Below are 15,198 nucleotides of genomic sequence, written 5' to 3'. Positions count from 1 at the left end.
AGGAACTAGAACTATCAGTGCAGGAAGTGAAACCAGATATTATAGGGATAACAGGAACATGATGGAATAGTAGTCATGACTGGAGTGCAGGTGCTGTTTGGGAAAGACAGAAATAAAGGCAAAGGTAGGTGAGTTGCATCATACATTAATGATGAGATTGTAAAGAAATTAGAAGTGACAGAATGGATAAAACAGAGTCTACTTCGGTCAAAAACACTTTGGGGAAGAAAACTACCAGAGGCTTCCCTGGGATAGTGCTTGGGGTATGCTACAGACCCCACCATCTGATTTGGATATGGGTAGAGACCTTTTTAATGATTTTAATAAAGTCTCCTGTAATCACACAATTCTCCCAGTAGTATTTTAACTTCCCAGATATATATTGGAGGACAAGTGCTACTAATAATAGTAGGGCCCAGATTTTCCTGAATGTGATCGTTGACAGATTTCTTCACCAAATAGCCACCGAACCAAAAGAGCCGATACCATTTTAGATTTGGCATTCATGAGCAGTGAGGACTTCTGAGAACAGCTAGTTGTAGTGGACAACCTTGGTTCAGGTGATCATGAGCTAATTCAATTTAAACTAAATGGAAAGATAAAAAATAAATCTGCAACTAGGGTCATTGATTTCAAAAGGACAAACTTAAAAAATTAAGGGAAATAGTTAGGGAAGTGGACTGGACTGAGGAACTCAAGGATCTGAATGTGGAGGAGGCTTGGAATTACTTTAAGTCAAAGTTGAAGAAGCTACCTGAAGCCTGAATCCCAAGCAAGGAGAAAAATTTGTAGGGAAGGGTTACATACCAAGCTGGATGAGCAAGCATCTCAAACAGGCTATTAAGAGAAAGCAGAAGGCCTACAAGGAATGGAAGAGGGGATGAATCATTGTGACACTTTGTACTTCAAATTAGCACCCTGGAACCCCTATATTCACCACTGCCATGTGATTATGGTTTGTTTTGTACAAGTATGCCTTGTGAGGAATCATTTTAAAAGTCTGGATTTGCTAGTACATAAAATCCAACAACATATTAAGGTCCATCATTGGATGTGAAGTTATGAAGCATTGCTATATGTGTTACTGAAATATATTGTGAGGTTGGGAGATGGGGCAGAGTTGGGGCTTGCAAAAGCAATTAAAACCAATAGTAAAATATTCAATAGCCAAATAAATAAAAAGAAAACAAGGAAAGAAGAAACGGAGCTACTAAGCACTGAGGATGGGATGAAGATTAAAGATAATCTAGGCATGGCGTAACACATAAACAAATACTTTGCCTCAGTTTTTGATAAGGGTAATGAGAAGCTTAGGGGTAGTGGCAGGGAGGCTAATGGAAAAGAGGATATGAAAGTAGAAATTACCATATCTGAGGTGGAAGTCAAACTCAAACAACTTAATGGGACTAAATTGGGGGACCTGGATAATCTCCATCCAACAATATTAAAGGAACTGGAACATGAAATTGCAAGCCCAATAGCAAGGATTTTTAATGAATCTGTAAACTTAGGGGTTGTACATCTTTGACTGGACAATTGGAAAAAAAGTCATCTGGGAAACTATAGGCCTATTAGTTTGACCTCAATTGTATGCAAGGTCTTGGGGAAAAAATTGAAAGAGAAGGTAGTTAAGGACATAGAAGTAAACAGTAATTGGGATAAAATACAACATGGTTTTATAAAAAGTAGATTGTGCCAGACCAGCCTGATCTCCTCCTTCGAGAAGATAACTGATTTTTTAGACAACGAAAATACAGTAGATCTAATCTACGTGGATTTCAGTAAGGCATTTGATACAGTTCCTCATGGGAATTAGTTAAAATGGAGAAGCTGGAGATTAACATGAGAACTGAAAGGTGGATAAAGAACTGGTTAAAGGGGAAGCTACAGTGGGTCATACTGAAAGGTGAATTGTTAGGCTGGAGGGAGGTTACTAGTGGAGTTCCTCATGGATCAGTCTTGGGACCAATCCTATTTAACATTTTTATTACTGACCTTGGCACAAAAAGTGAGAGTGTGCTAATAAAATTTACAGATGACACAAAGTTGGGAGGTATTGCCAATACCTAGTAAGACCAGAATATCATACAATAAGATCTGGATGACCTTGTAAACTGGAGTAAAAGAAATGGGATGAAATTTAATAGTGCAAAGTGCAAGGTCATGCACTTTGGGCTTTTAGGGACTAACAACAAGAATTTTTGCTGTAAGTTGGTGACTTTTAAGTTGGAAGTGACAAAGGAGGAGAAAGGTGTAATTGGCTGACCACAGAATGACCTTGAGCCACCAATGTGATGTGGCCGTGAAAAAGGTTAATGCAATCCTTAGATGCATCAGGCGAGATATTTCCAGTAGAAACAGGGAAGTGTTAGTATCATTATGCAGGGCACTGGGGAGACCCCAGCTGGAATACTGTGTGTAATGCTGGTACCCATGTTTAGGAAAGATTAATTCAAAGTTGAACAGGGGCAGAAAAGGGCTACTAGGATGATCAGAGGAATGGGAAATTATCATGATCATCCCTTCTCGCCTTAAAGTCTATGAATCTGTGAGTCTATGAGTTGAAGGTAGACAAATTCAGACCGGAAATAAGGTGTACATTTTTAACAGTGAGAGTAATTAAACATTGGAACAATTTACCAACAGCTGTTGTGGATTCTCCATTACTAGGAATCTTTAAATCAATATAGGATTTTTTTTTTAAGAAAGGGGATGTTGTTTTTAAGGAATTTGGGGAAGTTCTCTGGCCTGAATTTTACAGAGGGTCAGAGTAGATAATCACAGTGATCCCTTCTGGCCTTGGAATTTAGAAATCTATGAAGCTATGAATTAATTCTTGTGTCTTTTAGGTATCTCTTCCAATGGTCTATTTTCTTGAATCACAGCTGTATATATAATTGGGAAACATATATTTTGTTACTTGTGTGTGATATATCACAGATTTATCAATGGCTATTAGCCAAGATGGTCAGGGATGCAACCGCATGCTATGAGTGGCCCTAGCAGCTGACTGCCAGAAGCTAGGACTGGATGACAGTGGATGGATCATTCGATGATTGCCTGTTCTGTTCATTTGCTCTGAAGCATCTGGCATTGGCCACAGTTGGAAGACAGGATACTGAACTACACAGACCATTGGTTTGACCCAGTATGGCCATACTTATGTTCTTATATGTAATTTTGAAGAAGTTTTGTACAACATATAGAATTTGCCCAGGCTTTAGACTGGAAATAAAGTGCAAATTTTTCACAGTGAGGGAATTAATCATTGGAATAGTTTATGAAGATGCAGTAGATCATTAAGGTCATGGTGGATTCTCCAATACTGGCAATTTTTAAAATCAAGGCTTGATGTTTTTCTAAAAGATCTGCTCTAATTCAAACAAGAATTAATTCAGGGAAGTTCTCTGGCCTGTGTTATACAGGAGGTTAGACTAAATGATCACAATGGTCCCTTCTGGCCTAATCATCTATGAATGTATGAATAACCACATTTTCTGCTATTCTTTCTGAGTTCTCTTTTTGTATCTCTCCAGTTCTTTAAGTAAAAAGTAGATTTGTATACAGATCTGTGGAACGGTGACATACAAGCTCAATTTTGAAAAAAATCATAGAATCAGAGAATTATAGGACTTGGAAGAGACCTCTAGAGGTTATCAAGTTCAGTCCCCTGTGCTGAGGTAGGACCAGGTAACCCTAGATCATGCCTGACAAGTGTTCCAACCAGTTCTTAAAATCCTCCAGTGATGGGGATTCCACAACCTCCCTTAGAAATCCATTCCAGAATTAACTACCTTATAGTTACAAAGTTTTTCCTAATACATAACCTAAATCTCCATTGCTGAAGATTAAGACTATTACTTCTTGTCCTGCTATAACGGAATACATCCCTGTATTTAAACCCTACACACTATTGTAATAATCTTGGTGCAGGGTATGCCTTGTGAGGTATCATTTAAAGACTCATCATTTGCTGATCAATATCATGGCAAAATACATGTGGGAGCGTTACATGTGACCTTATAAACATAAGCTGAAATCATAACTTCCAGTTAAGTCTGGGGAGTGACTAAGCCAGTTCCTCAGAGACAAAGAGCAAGCTGATGCCTCAGTCAGATAAAAACAAAGCTGATGGACCATTATTTGCTAAGTGGCCATTCCTTGGGGCGGGACAAAAATCTACATCTTAGCAAAGAAACATTGTGGAGTTTCCTTTCTTCATAAGACTGCCTGTTGCTTTGCTCCCAGCTGGAAATACTTCTCAAAGTGGGGGAGAGGCAGACACCCCAAGAGACCCCTATCTCTCTCCCTGCCCATCACATTCTCTACATCTGAAAATGCAAAGGAAGCAGCCTGTAGACTCTAGGGAACGGGTCCTGACCTGAAGAGTTTGGTCATTAAGACTGCTGAAAGCATGTGATGAAAAAACTTTGCTTTGAATCTAATGTAGTTTGATAAGTTAGGCACTGCTGAGTGCTTTCTCTTTATTTTTCTTCTAACCATTTCTGATCTTTATGCCTCAGTAATTAGCTCTTAATTGAGTATATCTCTTTGTGGTTAATAAATTTCTTTCATTGTGTTATATAACCTAGTGCGATTGAGTTGAAGTGTCTGGGTAACTCTATGTGGAGTAACAAGTTGTGTGTATATTATTCACTTTAAGGAATAACAAACAATATTTTAGCACATACATTTCTGAAGGAAAATCTGGGACTGGTAGTGTGTTGGGGTCACCCTGTGGCAATCTTTAAGGCTGGTAAGAGCCAATTTTTAAGTCTGCACACGCAGACATAGCTGGGAGTGACCTACATGCTGGAGGCTGTTTGTGAGCAGTCCAGGTTGGAGACTACAGCAGCAAAGCATTGTAACAGCACCCCAGGTTACAGGGCGAGGTGACACTGCTAGTCATTGGTCTGGATGGTACCGTGGTATGTCACACCTACCTTGGACATCAAGAAAAATGTATCACAGTCCTTTTATAACAGAACTTAACATATTTGAAGACTATCACATCCCCCTCAGTCTTCTTTTATCACAACTAAAAATGCCCAGTTTTTTTAACTTTTCCTCACAGGTAAGGGTTTCTAAATCATGGATCATTTTTGTTGCTCTGCTCTGGACTTTTTCCAATTTGTTCACATTATTCTTAACATTTGGCACCCAGAATTGGACACAGTACTCAGGCTGAGCCCTCACCGGTGCCAAGCAGAGCAGGACAATTACCTCCTGTGTCTTACATGCAACACTCCTCCTGATACACCCAAGACTGATATTAGCCTTTTTTTTGCATCTCCATCTCATTGTTGACTCATATTTAAGACTAAGATTTTGATACGGGTATTTTAAATAAAAGTCATGGACAATAAACAATAAATCATGGAAGCCCAAGCCCCGCCATGTGGGGCTGGAGCCGGAGGTCCACTTTCCAGGGCTGACTTAGCTCTACCCGAGCTGATCATAATTTTCAGGAAGTCATGGAGGTCTCGTAAAATCATGGAAGCTGTGACCTCCATGGTTGATTCATAGCCTTACTCATATTTAATCGATGATCCACCATAAGCACAGATCCTTTTCAGCCCCCAATCCTTTACTAGCATTACCACCTAGTCATTTATTCACCATTTTGTAGCTGTGCACTTGATTTTTCCTTCCTTAGTGAAGTGCTTTGCACTTGTCTTTACTGAATTCCATCCTGTTGATTGTGGACCAATTCTCCAATTTGTGCTGGTCATTTGGAATTCTAATCCTGTCTTCCAACGTGCTAGCAACCTCTCCCAGCTTGGTGTCATCTGCAGATTTTATCAGCATACTCTCCAGTCCATTATCCAAGTAATTAATGAAAATACTGAATAGTGATAGGCAGAGTTGCAGAAGTTTAAGATGAGGCAGGTGGAAAGTTTAAGGTGAAACACGATGTAAAAATCCACCGAGTACAGGTTACACTGAGACCAAGGGGAGTAAAAAGGGAGAAAAATCAATATCTTTCCCCTGCCTCCCCTCCAAAAAAAGGATTGTATTTCTCAAATTTACATAAAATGCTCTTATTATGAATTGTTTCAAAATAACAAAAGATCAATGGTATTAAAACTGTTGAGAAACAGTAGAATACACTCTGTGACAAGAGACTTCCTACCTGATTCCAGTGTAGAAACATGGAGCATAAGAAAGGAAATGATGTAACTGCACAGAGAGAGGTTGCCCATTGCACAGTAGGAGTGGAAGGAAATCCTCATCTTGATTGTAACTTGATCCATACATCAGAAAGGAAAAGAAAAAACAAATTCCAACTGAGCAACACGCTGTAATTTGGGCAAAATTCATTGAGCACAATATGAATCCTAGGACATGTGCTAGTTAATAATTGCATCAAAATGTGCATGTTTGCTACTGCTTTTGTCATAAGACATGTTACAAGGCAAAGCAAAACTTGGGTTTCCCCGTTCACCATCTCAAATTACAGTCCAATATTCTGGGCAAAGGCCTTAATACTAGCATTTGCAAAATTCACTGAAAAATATTATCACAAAAATCACTAACTTTTGTAGAGTAACAGTCCGGTTGTAAAATTTACAAAGAGAAAATCACCAAGAAGAAAAAAAAACCTTAACGTATTTTGTGTCTATTTTTATATTGCAGTGTGAGAAAAGGCATTGCAATTTCTGGGTCTGGGTCACTTGGATACATACAGATCATCTAAAGTCATTAATGCACCTTTTCAAGTAGAAAAATGAGCATTTTAAAAACAAATTAAGGGATGAAAACTTCCTACCACCTTCCTCATGAGCCCAGGAGAAACTTCTCAGCAATTCAGGATCACTGGGACATTTCCCGCTTCTCTACAGCCAGTGAAATGGACCCTTAGTCCAGGAGGTGCCTTACAATGAAAGAATTCAAGTTAGGGTATAAAAATTATTTAGGAAAAGAGAATCAGTTCAGTATCGTCTGTCCTTGTGCTATTTTATGATAATGCTTTTTAAATAGCAGCAGAATTTACTCTTCTCTCCTGCATGTAGCAAGGTTGAAGATGCAAGTGAAATTGTAGAGCAGAAAGCCACCATTATCATTTAGATGGTGATATGAAATTAAAGAGCCTTACGGAAATCTGCACACAAGAATGTGCTTATTCTCTTAAACCCAGCAGGTTTAGCCTCACACACATCCTGGTTTGAGCAGTCATTCCCACTTTGGAAGAGGCTGTTCCACCCCAGCATGATGGAGTGATGGTAGTCACTCCATAGTTAAGACTGTAATCATTTCCTTTATAACCCTGGTTTCTTACCCTACATCTATAAACTACAGGAAGATCCTATCAGCCTCAAAATTGGAACATTAGGTGTGGGGCTGAGTTAAACTATTTCTATCAAATTTGATGTGAATTGGACAAGTGGTTGCTGGATTATAACAACCAGGAAAAGAGGGTTCACCAGTTTTAAAAACATCTTTTTTTTGCTGCTTTATAGCATGAAAAACAAACAAACTCCATTTTCCTATGGCTGCCTGGCCCCTCTGCTCCCCCTAACCTCAGCAACAGAGGTTAAGGGGCTGCCCCACATACCTCATCACTAACCCTCCCACCATTACTCTAACCCTCTGAACATTCTGGTTTATGAGACTTGCCCAATGTTTGGCTCTTCCTGCAGCCTCTTGCCTCGTTCACGTGGTTGGGCAGAAGTAAGTCCATTGTACAGACAGCAAAGCTAAGCACATAGATTTAGCATACTCATTCCATAAGGCAGTGTGGCTAAGTGGGAGTGACTTGGATCTGCCCCAGGAGAGACCTGTGTTCTCTTCCTAACTCTGCTAGAGCTCACCTCTGGTAATATCTCAGGTCCTCAGTTACTGCCTCTATTATAGAATCATAGAATATCAGCGGTGGAAGGAACCTCAGGAGGTCATCTAGTCCAACCCCCTGCTCAAAGCAGGACCAATCCCCAGACAGATTTTTGCCCCAGATCCCTAAATGGCCCCCCTCAAGGATTGAACTTACAACCTTGGGTTTACCAGGCCAATGCTCAAACCTCTGAGCTATCCCTCCCCAGCAGGGGAGAATGATATTTGTTGGCATCCGAGGATAAGGACAGAGGGTGGTATTCACAAAGGTACTTAGGTGCCTGAGTCCCATTTTTAGGCACTGCTGTGACCCATGAAACCACGTCTTGGTTGCTGCCCAACCCTGTAGGTGCCTTAACTCACTTGGCTGCTCAGCACCTAAGTTTTTGCAGCCCAAATTCCCCAGGTGCCTAAGTTTCTGCCTCCATGCATGTGCACTGCTGCCTCCCTCAAGGTTTCCAGATGCCTATTTCCTGGCTAACCTCCAAAACAATCCACAACCTGGGGAAAGATAGGCGGAGGAGTACCTATCTTGTCTATTAGACCTGATCTGGGAGGCATGCTGAGAGGCTGCCTAGCTCCACACAAGAACACAACACTAAGAAGAGAAACAAAGCTGCCTGCCCCCTAAAACAGAGAGCTACAATTCTCCCCACCTTACATTAAGCCAGGGGTCTCAAACATGTGGCCCGTGGGGCTCTTGTGTGCGGCCCGCCAAGCTCGCCGCTCCCCGCACCCTTCCGCCCCTCTGCCTACCCGTGGGATTGCCTCCTGATGCTGCAAGCGCCGCGCTGCTCTCTGAAGCAGCCGGCAGCACGCCCCTTCGGGCCGGGGGAAGGGGTAAGGAGGCAGAGGGCTCCGGCATTGCCTCCTTCCAGGCACCGCCCCCCACAGTTCCCATTGGCCGGAAACAGGGAACCACGGCCAGTGGGAGCTTCGTGGGAGGTACCTAAAAGAGCGGCAAGAGCCGCACAAGCAGGGAAGCCTGAACCCTTCCCCCTCGGGCTGCAGGGACACGGTTCCAGCTGCTTCCTGGAATAGAGCAGCTTGGAGCTGGGGGTCAAGGCAGGCAGGGAGCCTGCCCTGGTCCCAGTGAGCAGCGCTGCCACCCCAGAGCCACTCTAGGTAAGCAGCACCAGGCTGGAGCTCACACCCTGAACCCCTCCTGCATGCCCTGAGCCCCCTGCCGCATCCCACACCTCAACTCCCTGCCCTGAGCCCCCTGCCGCATCCCACACCTCAACTCCCTGCCCTGAGCCCCCTGCCACATCCCACACCTCAACTCCCTGCCCTGAGCCCCCTGTCACCTCCCACACCCCTCCTGCATCCCCAACTCCCTGCCCTGAGCCCCCTGCTGCATCCCGCACCCCTCCTGCACTCCCTGCCCTGAGTCACCTGCTGCACCCTGCACCCCGACCCCCTGCCGCACCCCTCTTGTACCCCACACACCAACTCCCTGCCCTGAGCAGCCTGCACACCACCTGCACCTCAACTCCCTGCCCTCAGACCCTGCTGCACCCTGCACCCTTTCTGCACCCCCTGGGGGCAGCGTTGGGGTGGGGACTTCAGGGAAGGGATTGGAATGGGGCGGGGAAGGGGTGGGAAGAGGTGGGGCAGGGGCAGGGCCTAATTGGAAGGGGTGGAGTGGGGCGGGGCCAGAGGCAGCGGGAGGGGGGGTCCAGTGATGCGGCCCTCGGGCCAATGCACTAATCCTCATGCGGCCCTCGGGGTCATCTAAGTTTGAGACCCCTGCATTAAGCTGTCTGTAAAGTGACTGCTGGCACAGTCACGTGCTTTGCTGCAGAGCCCTCTAGCCTGCAAATGGGACCATGGAATTCCTCCCTCTCCCTCCACCCCTCCTCCAGGGCCCTTAAAGCGATAGCTGGTAATTCCAACACAGTTGGACCTCAGTACACCCCAGCACTGAGGATCTCTAATTTCTCCTACGCTCAGGCAGCCATTGAGGGTCAGTGCAGCCCAGGGAAGTGGGTACAACCAGGGCTGCCAGGGAATGCACTGGCTCAGCCCCTGCACTCAGTGACTACTGCTGATGGGGCTCTAGCAGGTGTTAAAGCTGAACCCTCTCCTGGGAGAACCCTTAGGACAGCAGCAGAAGTAACATCATCAGCCTTCTGTCTGGGTAACTCTCCCCTCTCCCTGGCATAGAAAGGTCCTCATGGCCCAACATGCTCAAATTAACCCCTCCCTGCAGCAGCCTTATTTAATCTGGCCTACACCATTTCCTTTCTAATCTCTTAGAGCAGAACTTCAGTGGCATGAGCTAATGGCAAATACACACAGTCAATGGAGAAGGAGAACGAGAGAGCACAAACTCCTCTGATGACAGCTTACAGGAAAGTCACCAGAGCAGAAGTGTAAATGTAATTCCAGGTTTCATGCAGAAGAGCGAATAAACAGACACTATTTCAGCCTGTATTACAGGATAATGGAAAAGGGCCGCAGATCTCTGAGCATTTTAGACATTTCTGCAGCAATATTTAAAGTAGGAAAGTGAGAGCCCTGGATGGACTCCCTGCCATAAGAACAGTTCCTGTGCAGAATAATAGAGCCTCACCCAGAGCAATTGAGGGCTGACACTCACCGGCCTGCTGGATCCTACAGCGAAGTGCACAGGCTAGTGGCAGAGGAAGGGCTCCCAGCTTCAGAACTGCCAGGTCTGCATTACAAGTGAACTTCTCTGTATTTACAGCTGTATTTCCCAATAGGCAGGCACGTCTGACTCCAGTCTGTTCATACAGCTACTGCTCGTTAACTTACTGCAATTTTAGCTGAACTGAAACATTCTCTATGCCTCCAGCAGCTTCCAAATGAAAGTGAAACCAAAGTTACAGGAATCCCATTTATGGTAGGCAGAGATATAAAACTTAAAGAAACACACCCACACAGCCCCAGGAAGGTGACAATTTAAGGGAGAGAAAATGCAATTTTCCCTGGTTTGGAAGGTGACAGTTTTAGTTTTTAAGGCTTTTCCCAGCTCCCTCAGAGTCACTGTGATAACAATCAATTATATTTCTGTCAATTGTATTTTCTGCCAAGGCTTTCTGCCCCCACAAGCACTACATTTTTCTGACTGAAGCAGTGTACCAGGGTGCAGAGCTAATAATCAGACCTCAGTAGTAGTCCTTGGCCAAGGCAAGAAAGGCCTCACTGGGATTCCAAGTAATTCACAAGTTTTCTGGTACAAATAAAACAAACTCTCTGAGAAATAGGCCACATTTTTTCACAGTGGAGCAATAAACACCAAGAGCCATATTCTGCCTGGCCTTCTTGCAGGTGTTTAGTGTGAGCTCAGAGGGCACAGAGAGGCGTTCCCTCCTTGCATGACCAACATAAAGTCCCCGCACCCTGTGCTGGTAAGACTAGGGCATGCTCACACTGCATGTGCTGTAACCCAACCAATATCCTCATACCTCCAGAGCTGGCTTCTAAGCAGAAAAGCCCTATCTCCAGGGTATACGAGAAAGGACCAGCCCCTTCGGGTGAGCCTAACAGGCCCTTCTTTATTTGATAGACTTATGGGGGAAGGCTGAGGGTTGTTCCTGGGGGACTAACAGGGCTCCTCCGATTTATTGGCTGGCTGAGTTCATTCATCATTTGTGTGGGATAATGTTTTCCTGCTGGGTGGGCGTCATGAGCTGTTGTGACCCTTATGAATTGTTCAGGCACCCAGAGCATTTTGGAGGGGTATTTTATTGGTATATTACTCTACAGAAAGGCTAATAGTAAATAACAGAACTGGTCTTGCATGTTTTCCTCTAGGGGAGGTGTCAGAATTGTCAGGGAGCACCAGTTATTTTAACTCCTGCCTCATCTCCTCCAACCAGAAGTGTCCCATGACTTAGCCAGCCTGCCCAGGAGATTGAGCTCCCCCAAGGAGGCTCCCTTGCTCCCCTCTCAAAAGCCTATGGAAGCAATGGCCCTTTGCCCCTCACCCCAATGCCTATAGAAGAAACCCATTTTCCTTGGGAAGGAGAGGAGCCAAGGGGCCAGCTAGGCCCTGGCAGAGGACCCAGGGCTGGGACTACATGGACAGATCCCCCAGAGCCCCTCCTGTTGCAGCAAGCAGGGGTCATTGCATAGAGCTGCCCTAATATCCCCTCGCCTACTCTCATGGATCCATAGGATTGGTGACATGCTCCAGGTTTGGAGCAGTCTCTCAGAGGAAGCCCTTTGATGTGCCAGATTCCTAGAGGTCTCAGTCTTCCCCCAGGGTAAGACACGCAGCTTCATTGCCTCCTGAGACTGGACCTGCGGACCTTCAGCACTCCTGCTTCACACCAGAAGCCCTGTTAAGCAATTCCAGCTGAGATAGGCTCCTGATGGAGACTTGTCTACTCTTCAGGGATTAAGGCACCTCAGCAAGCATTGGCAGTAACATTCAAAGAGTGTTGTCTAATAAAGTAGTGTCATAGAAATTCCTGTCCGTTCCAGCTGAGGAATAAGGAGAGGTGGACACAGTTAATCAAGCATGGAGCCCCAGGAGGGGCGATCCGTTTATTTCAATTGCAATTGGGTTCGAGCTCATAAGTCAGCAAGAACAAAGAAAACACTTACACCAAAGCATTATATGCAGTTGCTTAAGATAATCTATCGCTCCAAAATTGGTTAAAATTTACCATCATTAGCATACATAATTAGCAAGCTACATATATCTGCCCCTCTCATGACCCCTTATTGTTCATCTACTTCCCCACCCCCCCTTGCGTTATTTTGCAAACCAAGCAGTTAGTTATCTACAGGATGCAGGCACAGAAAATTCCATTGTCTCCAGGTTTGGAGTTTGGCTACGTTTCCTCTCGAAGGAACTTCCTTAGTTAGGACTATGCATAGCTATGCTATATATATTCCATGTGTACATGACAAATTTGCCCCCTGGCAGTTAAGTAGAATAATTTTATTTCAATTTCCCCCCTTTGATCATGACCCATATAATGGGTTCATGATCATACTTTTCACAGCAATAGGAGTGTTAGGCTTGGTCTACACTACCCCCCCTAATTCGAACTAAGGTACGCAACTTCAGCTACGTGAATAACGTAGCTGAAGTTCGAAGTACCTTATTTCGAATTAGTTCAAACTTACCTTGGTCCACACTCGGCAGGCAGGCTCCCCCGTCGACTCCGCGGTACTCCTCTCGGCGAGCTGGAGTACCGCAGTCGACGGCGAGCACTTCCGGGTTCGACTTATCGCGTCCAGACTAGACGCGATAAGTCGAACCCAGAAGTTCGATTTCCAGCCGTCGAACTTGCCGGTAAGTGTAGCCAAGGCCTTAGAGCAAATATGTAGGGGTCAGAATAGAATATCGGTATCTGGCATGGTTCCCGCCTTTGCCAAAACCTGTCTTTCTTGTAAAGAGAAAAATATTCCCTTTGGTTTGCTAGTTGCCCTAGCACATTTAGACATTATGCACATGGACAGTTTAAACACACACAAAATAAACACAATCATCAGTAAAATCATAACACCTCCTTTCAGGAGTCCCTTTAGCCAGTCTGTTAGGGAAGAAAACCAGGAAAATAAACTATCAAACCAATCATGTGTCCAGCTACCTTCATCAGACCTTTCTCGGGCGATGTCTCTTAAGTGGGCTGCTCTGTTAAAGGTGTCTTTATAGGTATCATTCACAAATACACAACACTCTTGGCCTATAAGGCACAAGTTCCTCCTTGAGCTGCTAATAGAATATCTAAAGCCATACGATTTTGTAAAGCTGCTTAAGTTCAGTGGCTTGATTTGTAACTATGGTAGCAGTTTCATTATACCCTGGAGTCTTATAACCCCTCTCCTAAGTCTGCGATTACTAGGAAATGTTGCCCACGTCATTGGTTCAAGGGCTGCATCCTCTTCAGCTTGAGGTTTGCTAGTGTCCCTTACATTTCTAATCTTGCCTTCATGTAATTGTTTCACAACACGAGTGGGGGGTAACAACCAGGCAAGATAACAAGAACCTGAGAAGTGTGCTGGAAGGGTATGATAGGCTTTATTCCCACACACTCAGTAAGAACCGAACCCTGCTGGAACAGGGCCTGGAGGTGCATCCAGTGTTACTCCCAACGCTTTTTGTAACAGGAATGTATAACGTCCCATAAACCCAATAGGCCCGTGCTTTGAGGAGATGTCTCCGTCTCTACATTTTTGCCTGCATACAGACATTTTCCATCGGAGTTTTCCCAGACCATGGTGCAGTTTTCATAGCAGAGACTATTGGCGCAAATACTTTTGCGGTCAATGTCGTCAGTGGTGTCAAAACAATAAACAAAGGGAGTGACCCACTCTCTGTCACCATCCGGGCCCACACAGTATTTGCAAGTACTGTTCCCTAAAAACAGGCCTGGCCCATTCCCCAGGAGACACCACTCACCCTGCACCTTGAAGGTTAACAAATACCTGGAGTTAGGGCTTATACCTTCTTGTTGCCATGTATAAGTTGTAGCCCGATGGAGAGTAACATTTGAATGACTAATATTTGCAGCCGTCAAAGGGATAGGAAGGAAAGAAAGTCCTCGTTCTGCATCGGGAGGCACCAAGGTGCACACCCAGCATGAGTCATTCCTCCATTCTGGGATTCTATTCCTCACCACATGGCTAAATCTAATGAAATTATTATGCTCATAAGAACAGGAAGGGGAAAACAACAAAATGAACAGAGGAAACATTTTCACAATAGGTTAAAATACCAACAAATAAAAGAAAAAAGATCAATAAACGCCAATCCAAATAATACAGTCCACTCTTCTATATCCATCGAAAACTCTGATATCAGTTGTTTAGGGCCTTGGTTGCCCTGTAGTCATCTACTTCGGGTTGGCCTTGCCGGTCGGCAAACAAGCATTGCTCCCTCACTGGGGACCTTATCCAGGAGTTCCCTTTCGAGTGAATTTAAGTTTCAGTCCAGGCAAGGTCTGCACCGTCCACTGATTCTCTGGAGAGAGACCACGAGGTTTATTTCCTATGGATACCTGTGGAGGCAAAATGTTAGAAACAGAATAGTCTTTCTTGGCTCGGTTGTAATGAATCCAGGAGTTTCTTTCAGCTACTTTGATGGCAGTAGGAGTAGTCAACAGGATCTGGAACGGCCCCTCCCAGACAGGTTGGAGTGTCTACTTCTTGCAAGTTTTCACAAGCACAAAATCACCGGGCTGAAACGAGTGGGCATTCACGTCCAGGGGCTGTCCTTGGAAATGGCAGGCATACCTGTGAATGTAGGTAAGTTGCTTCTAGTCAATCTTTCATTAGTAAAATGTTGGGTATTTCGTTGATTTAAAAGGAGAGCAACAGCATGTGGAACTTTACCACTAGGTGGTGTCCTTGTACCAACTCTTGAGCTTTGTCAACTAACAAAGCTGC

General features: G+C 44.5%; 1 protein-coding gene across 10 annotated transcripts in view; it reads right to left on the bottom strand.

Annotated features, from left to right (window-relative positions):
• The window catches only part of LOC101938987 (butyrophilin subfamily 2 member A1-like), a 49,529-nt gene extending 38,870 nt beyond the window's left edge, over window positions 1-10,659 (bottom strand). For 2 of the 10 annotated variants that reach the window (XM_065562447.1, XM_065562448.1), the window contains exons 1-3: window positions 10,433-10,659; window positions 6,773-6,874; window positions 6,134-6,244 (exon numbers count right to left, since the gene is read on the bottom strand). In XM_065562447.1, the coding sequence (XP_065418519.1) occupies window positions 6,134-6,233 (100 nt within the window). In that variant the 5' untranslated portion in view covers window positions 6,234-6,244; window positions 6,773-6,874; window positions 10,433-10,659. Of the gene's footprint in view, window positions 1-5,619; window positions 5,943-6,133; window positions 6,245-6,769; window positions 6,875-8,486; window positions 9,036-10,432 lie in introns of those variants that run through there. The other 8 variants (XM_008177038.4, XM_065562446.1, XM_005313287.5 and 5 more) reach the window with 7 other exon arrangements.
• Window positions 10,660-15,198: the final 4,539 nt, after the last annotated feature.

The sequence above is a fragment of the Chrysemys picta genome, chromosome 12 (assembly GCF_011386835.1).
Source record: "Chrysemys picta bellii isolate R12L10 chromosome 12, ASM1138683v2, whole genome shotgun sequence".
Classification (NCBI taxonomy): Eukaryota; Metazoa; Chordata; order Testudines; family Emydidae; genus Chrysemys; species Chrysemys picta.
Note: the sequence above shows the minus strand (reverse complement) of the source record. Positions and strands in the feature narration are given on the sequence as shown.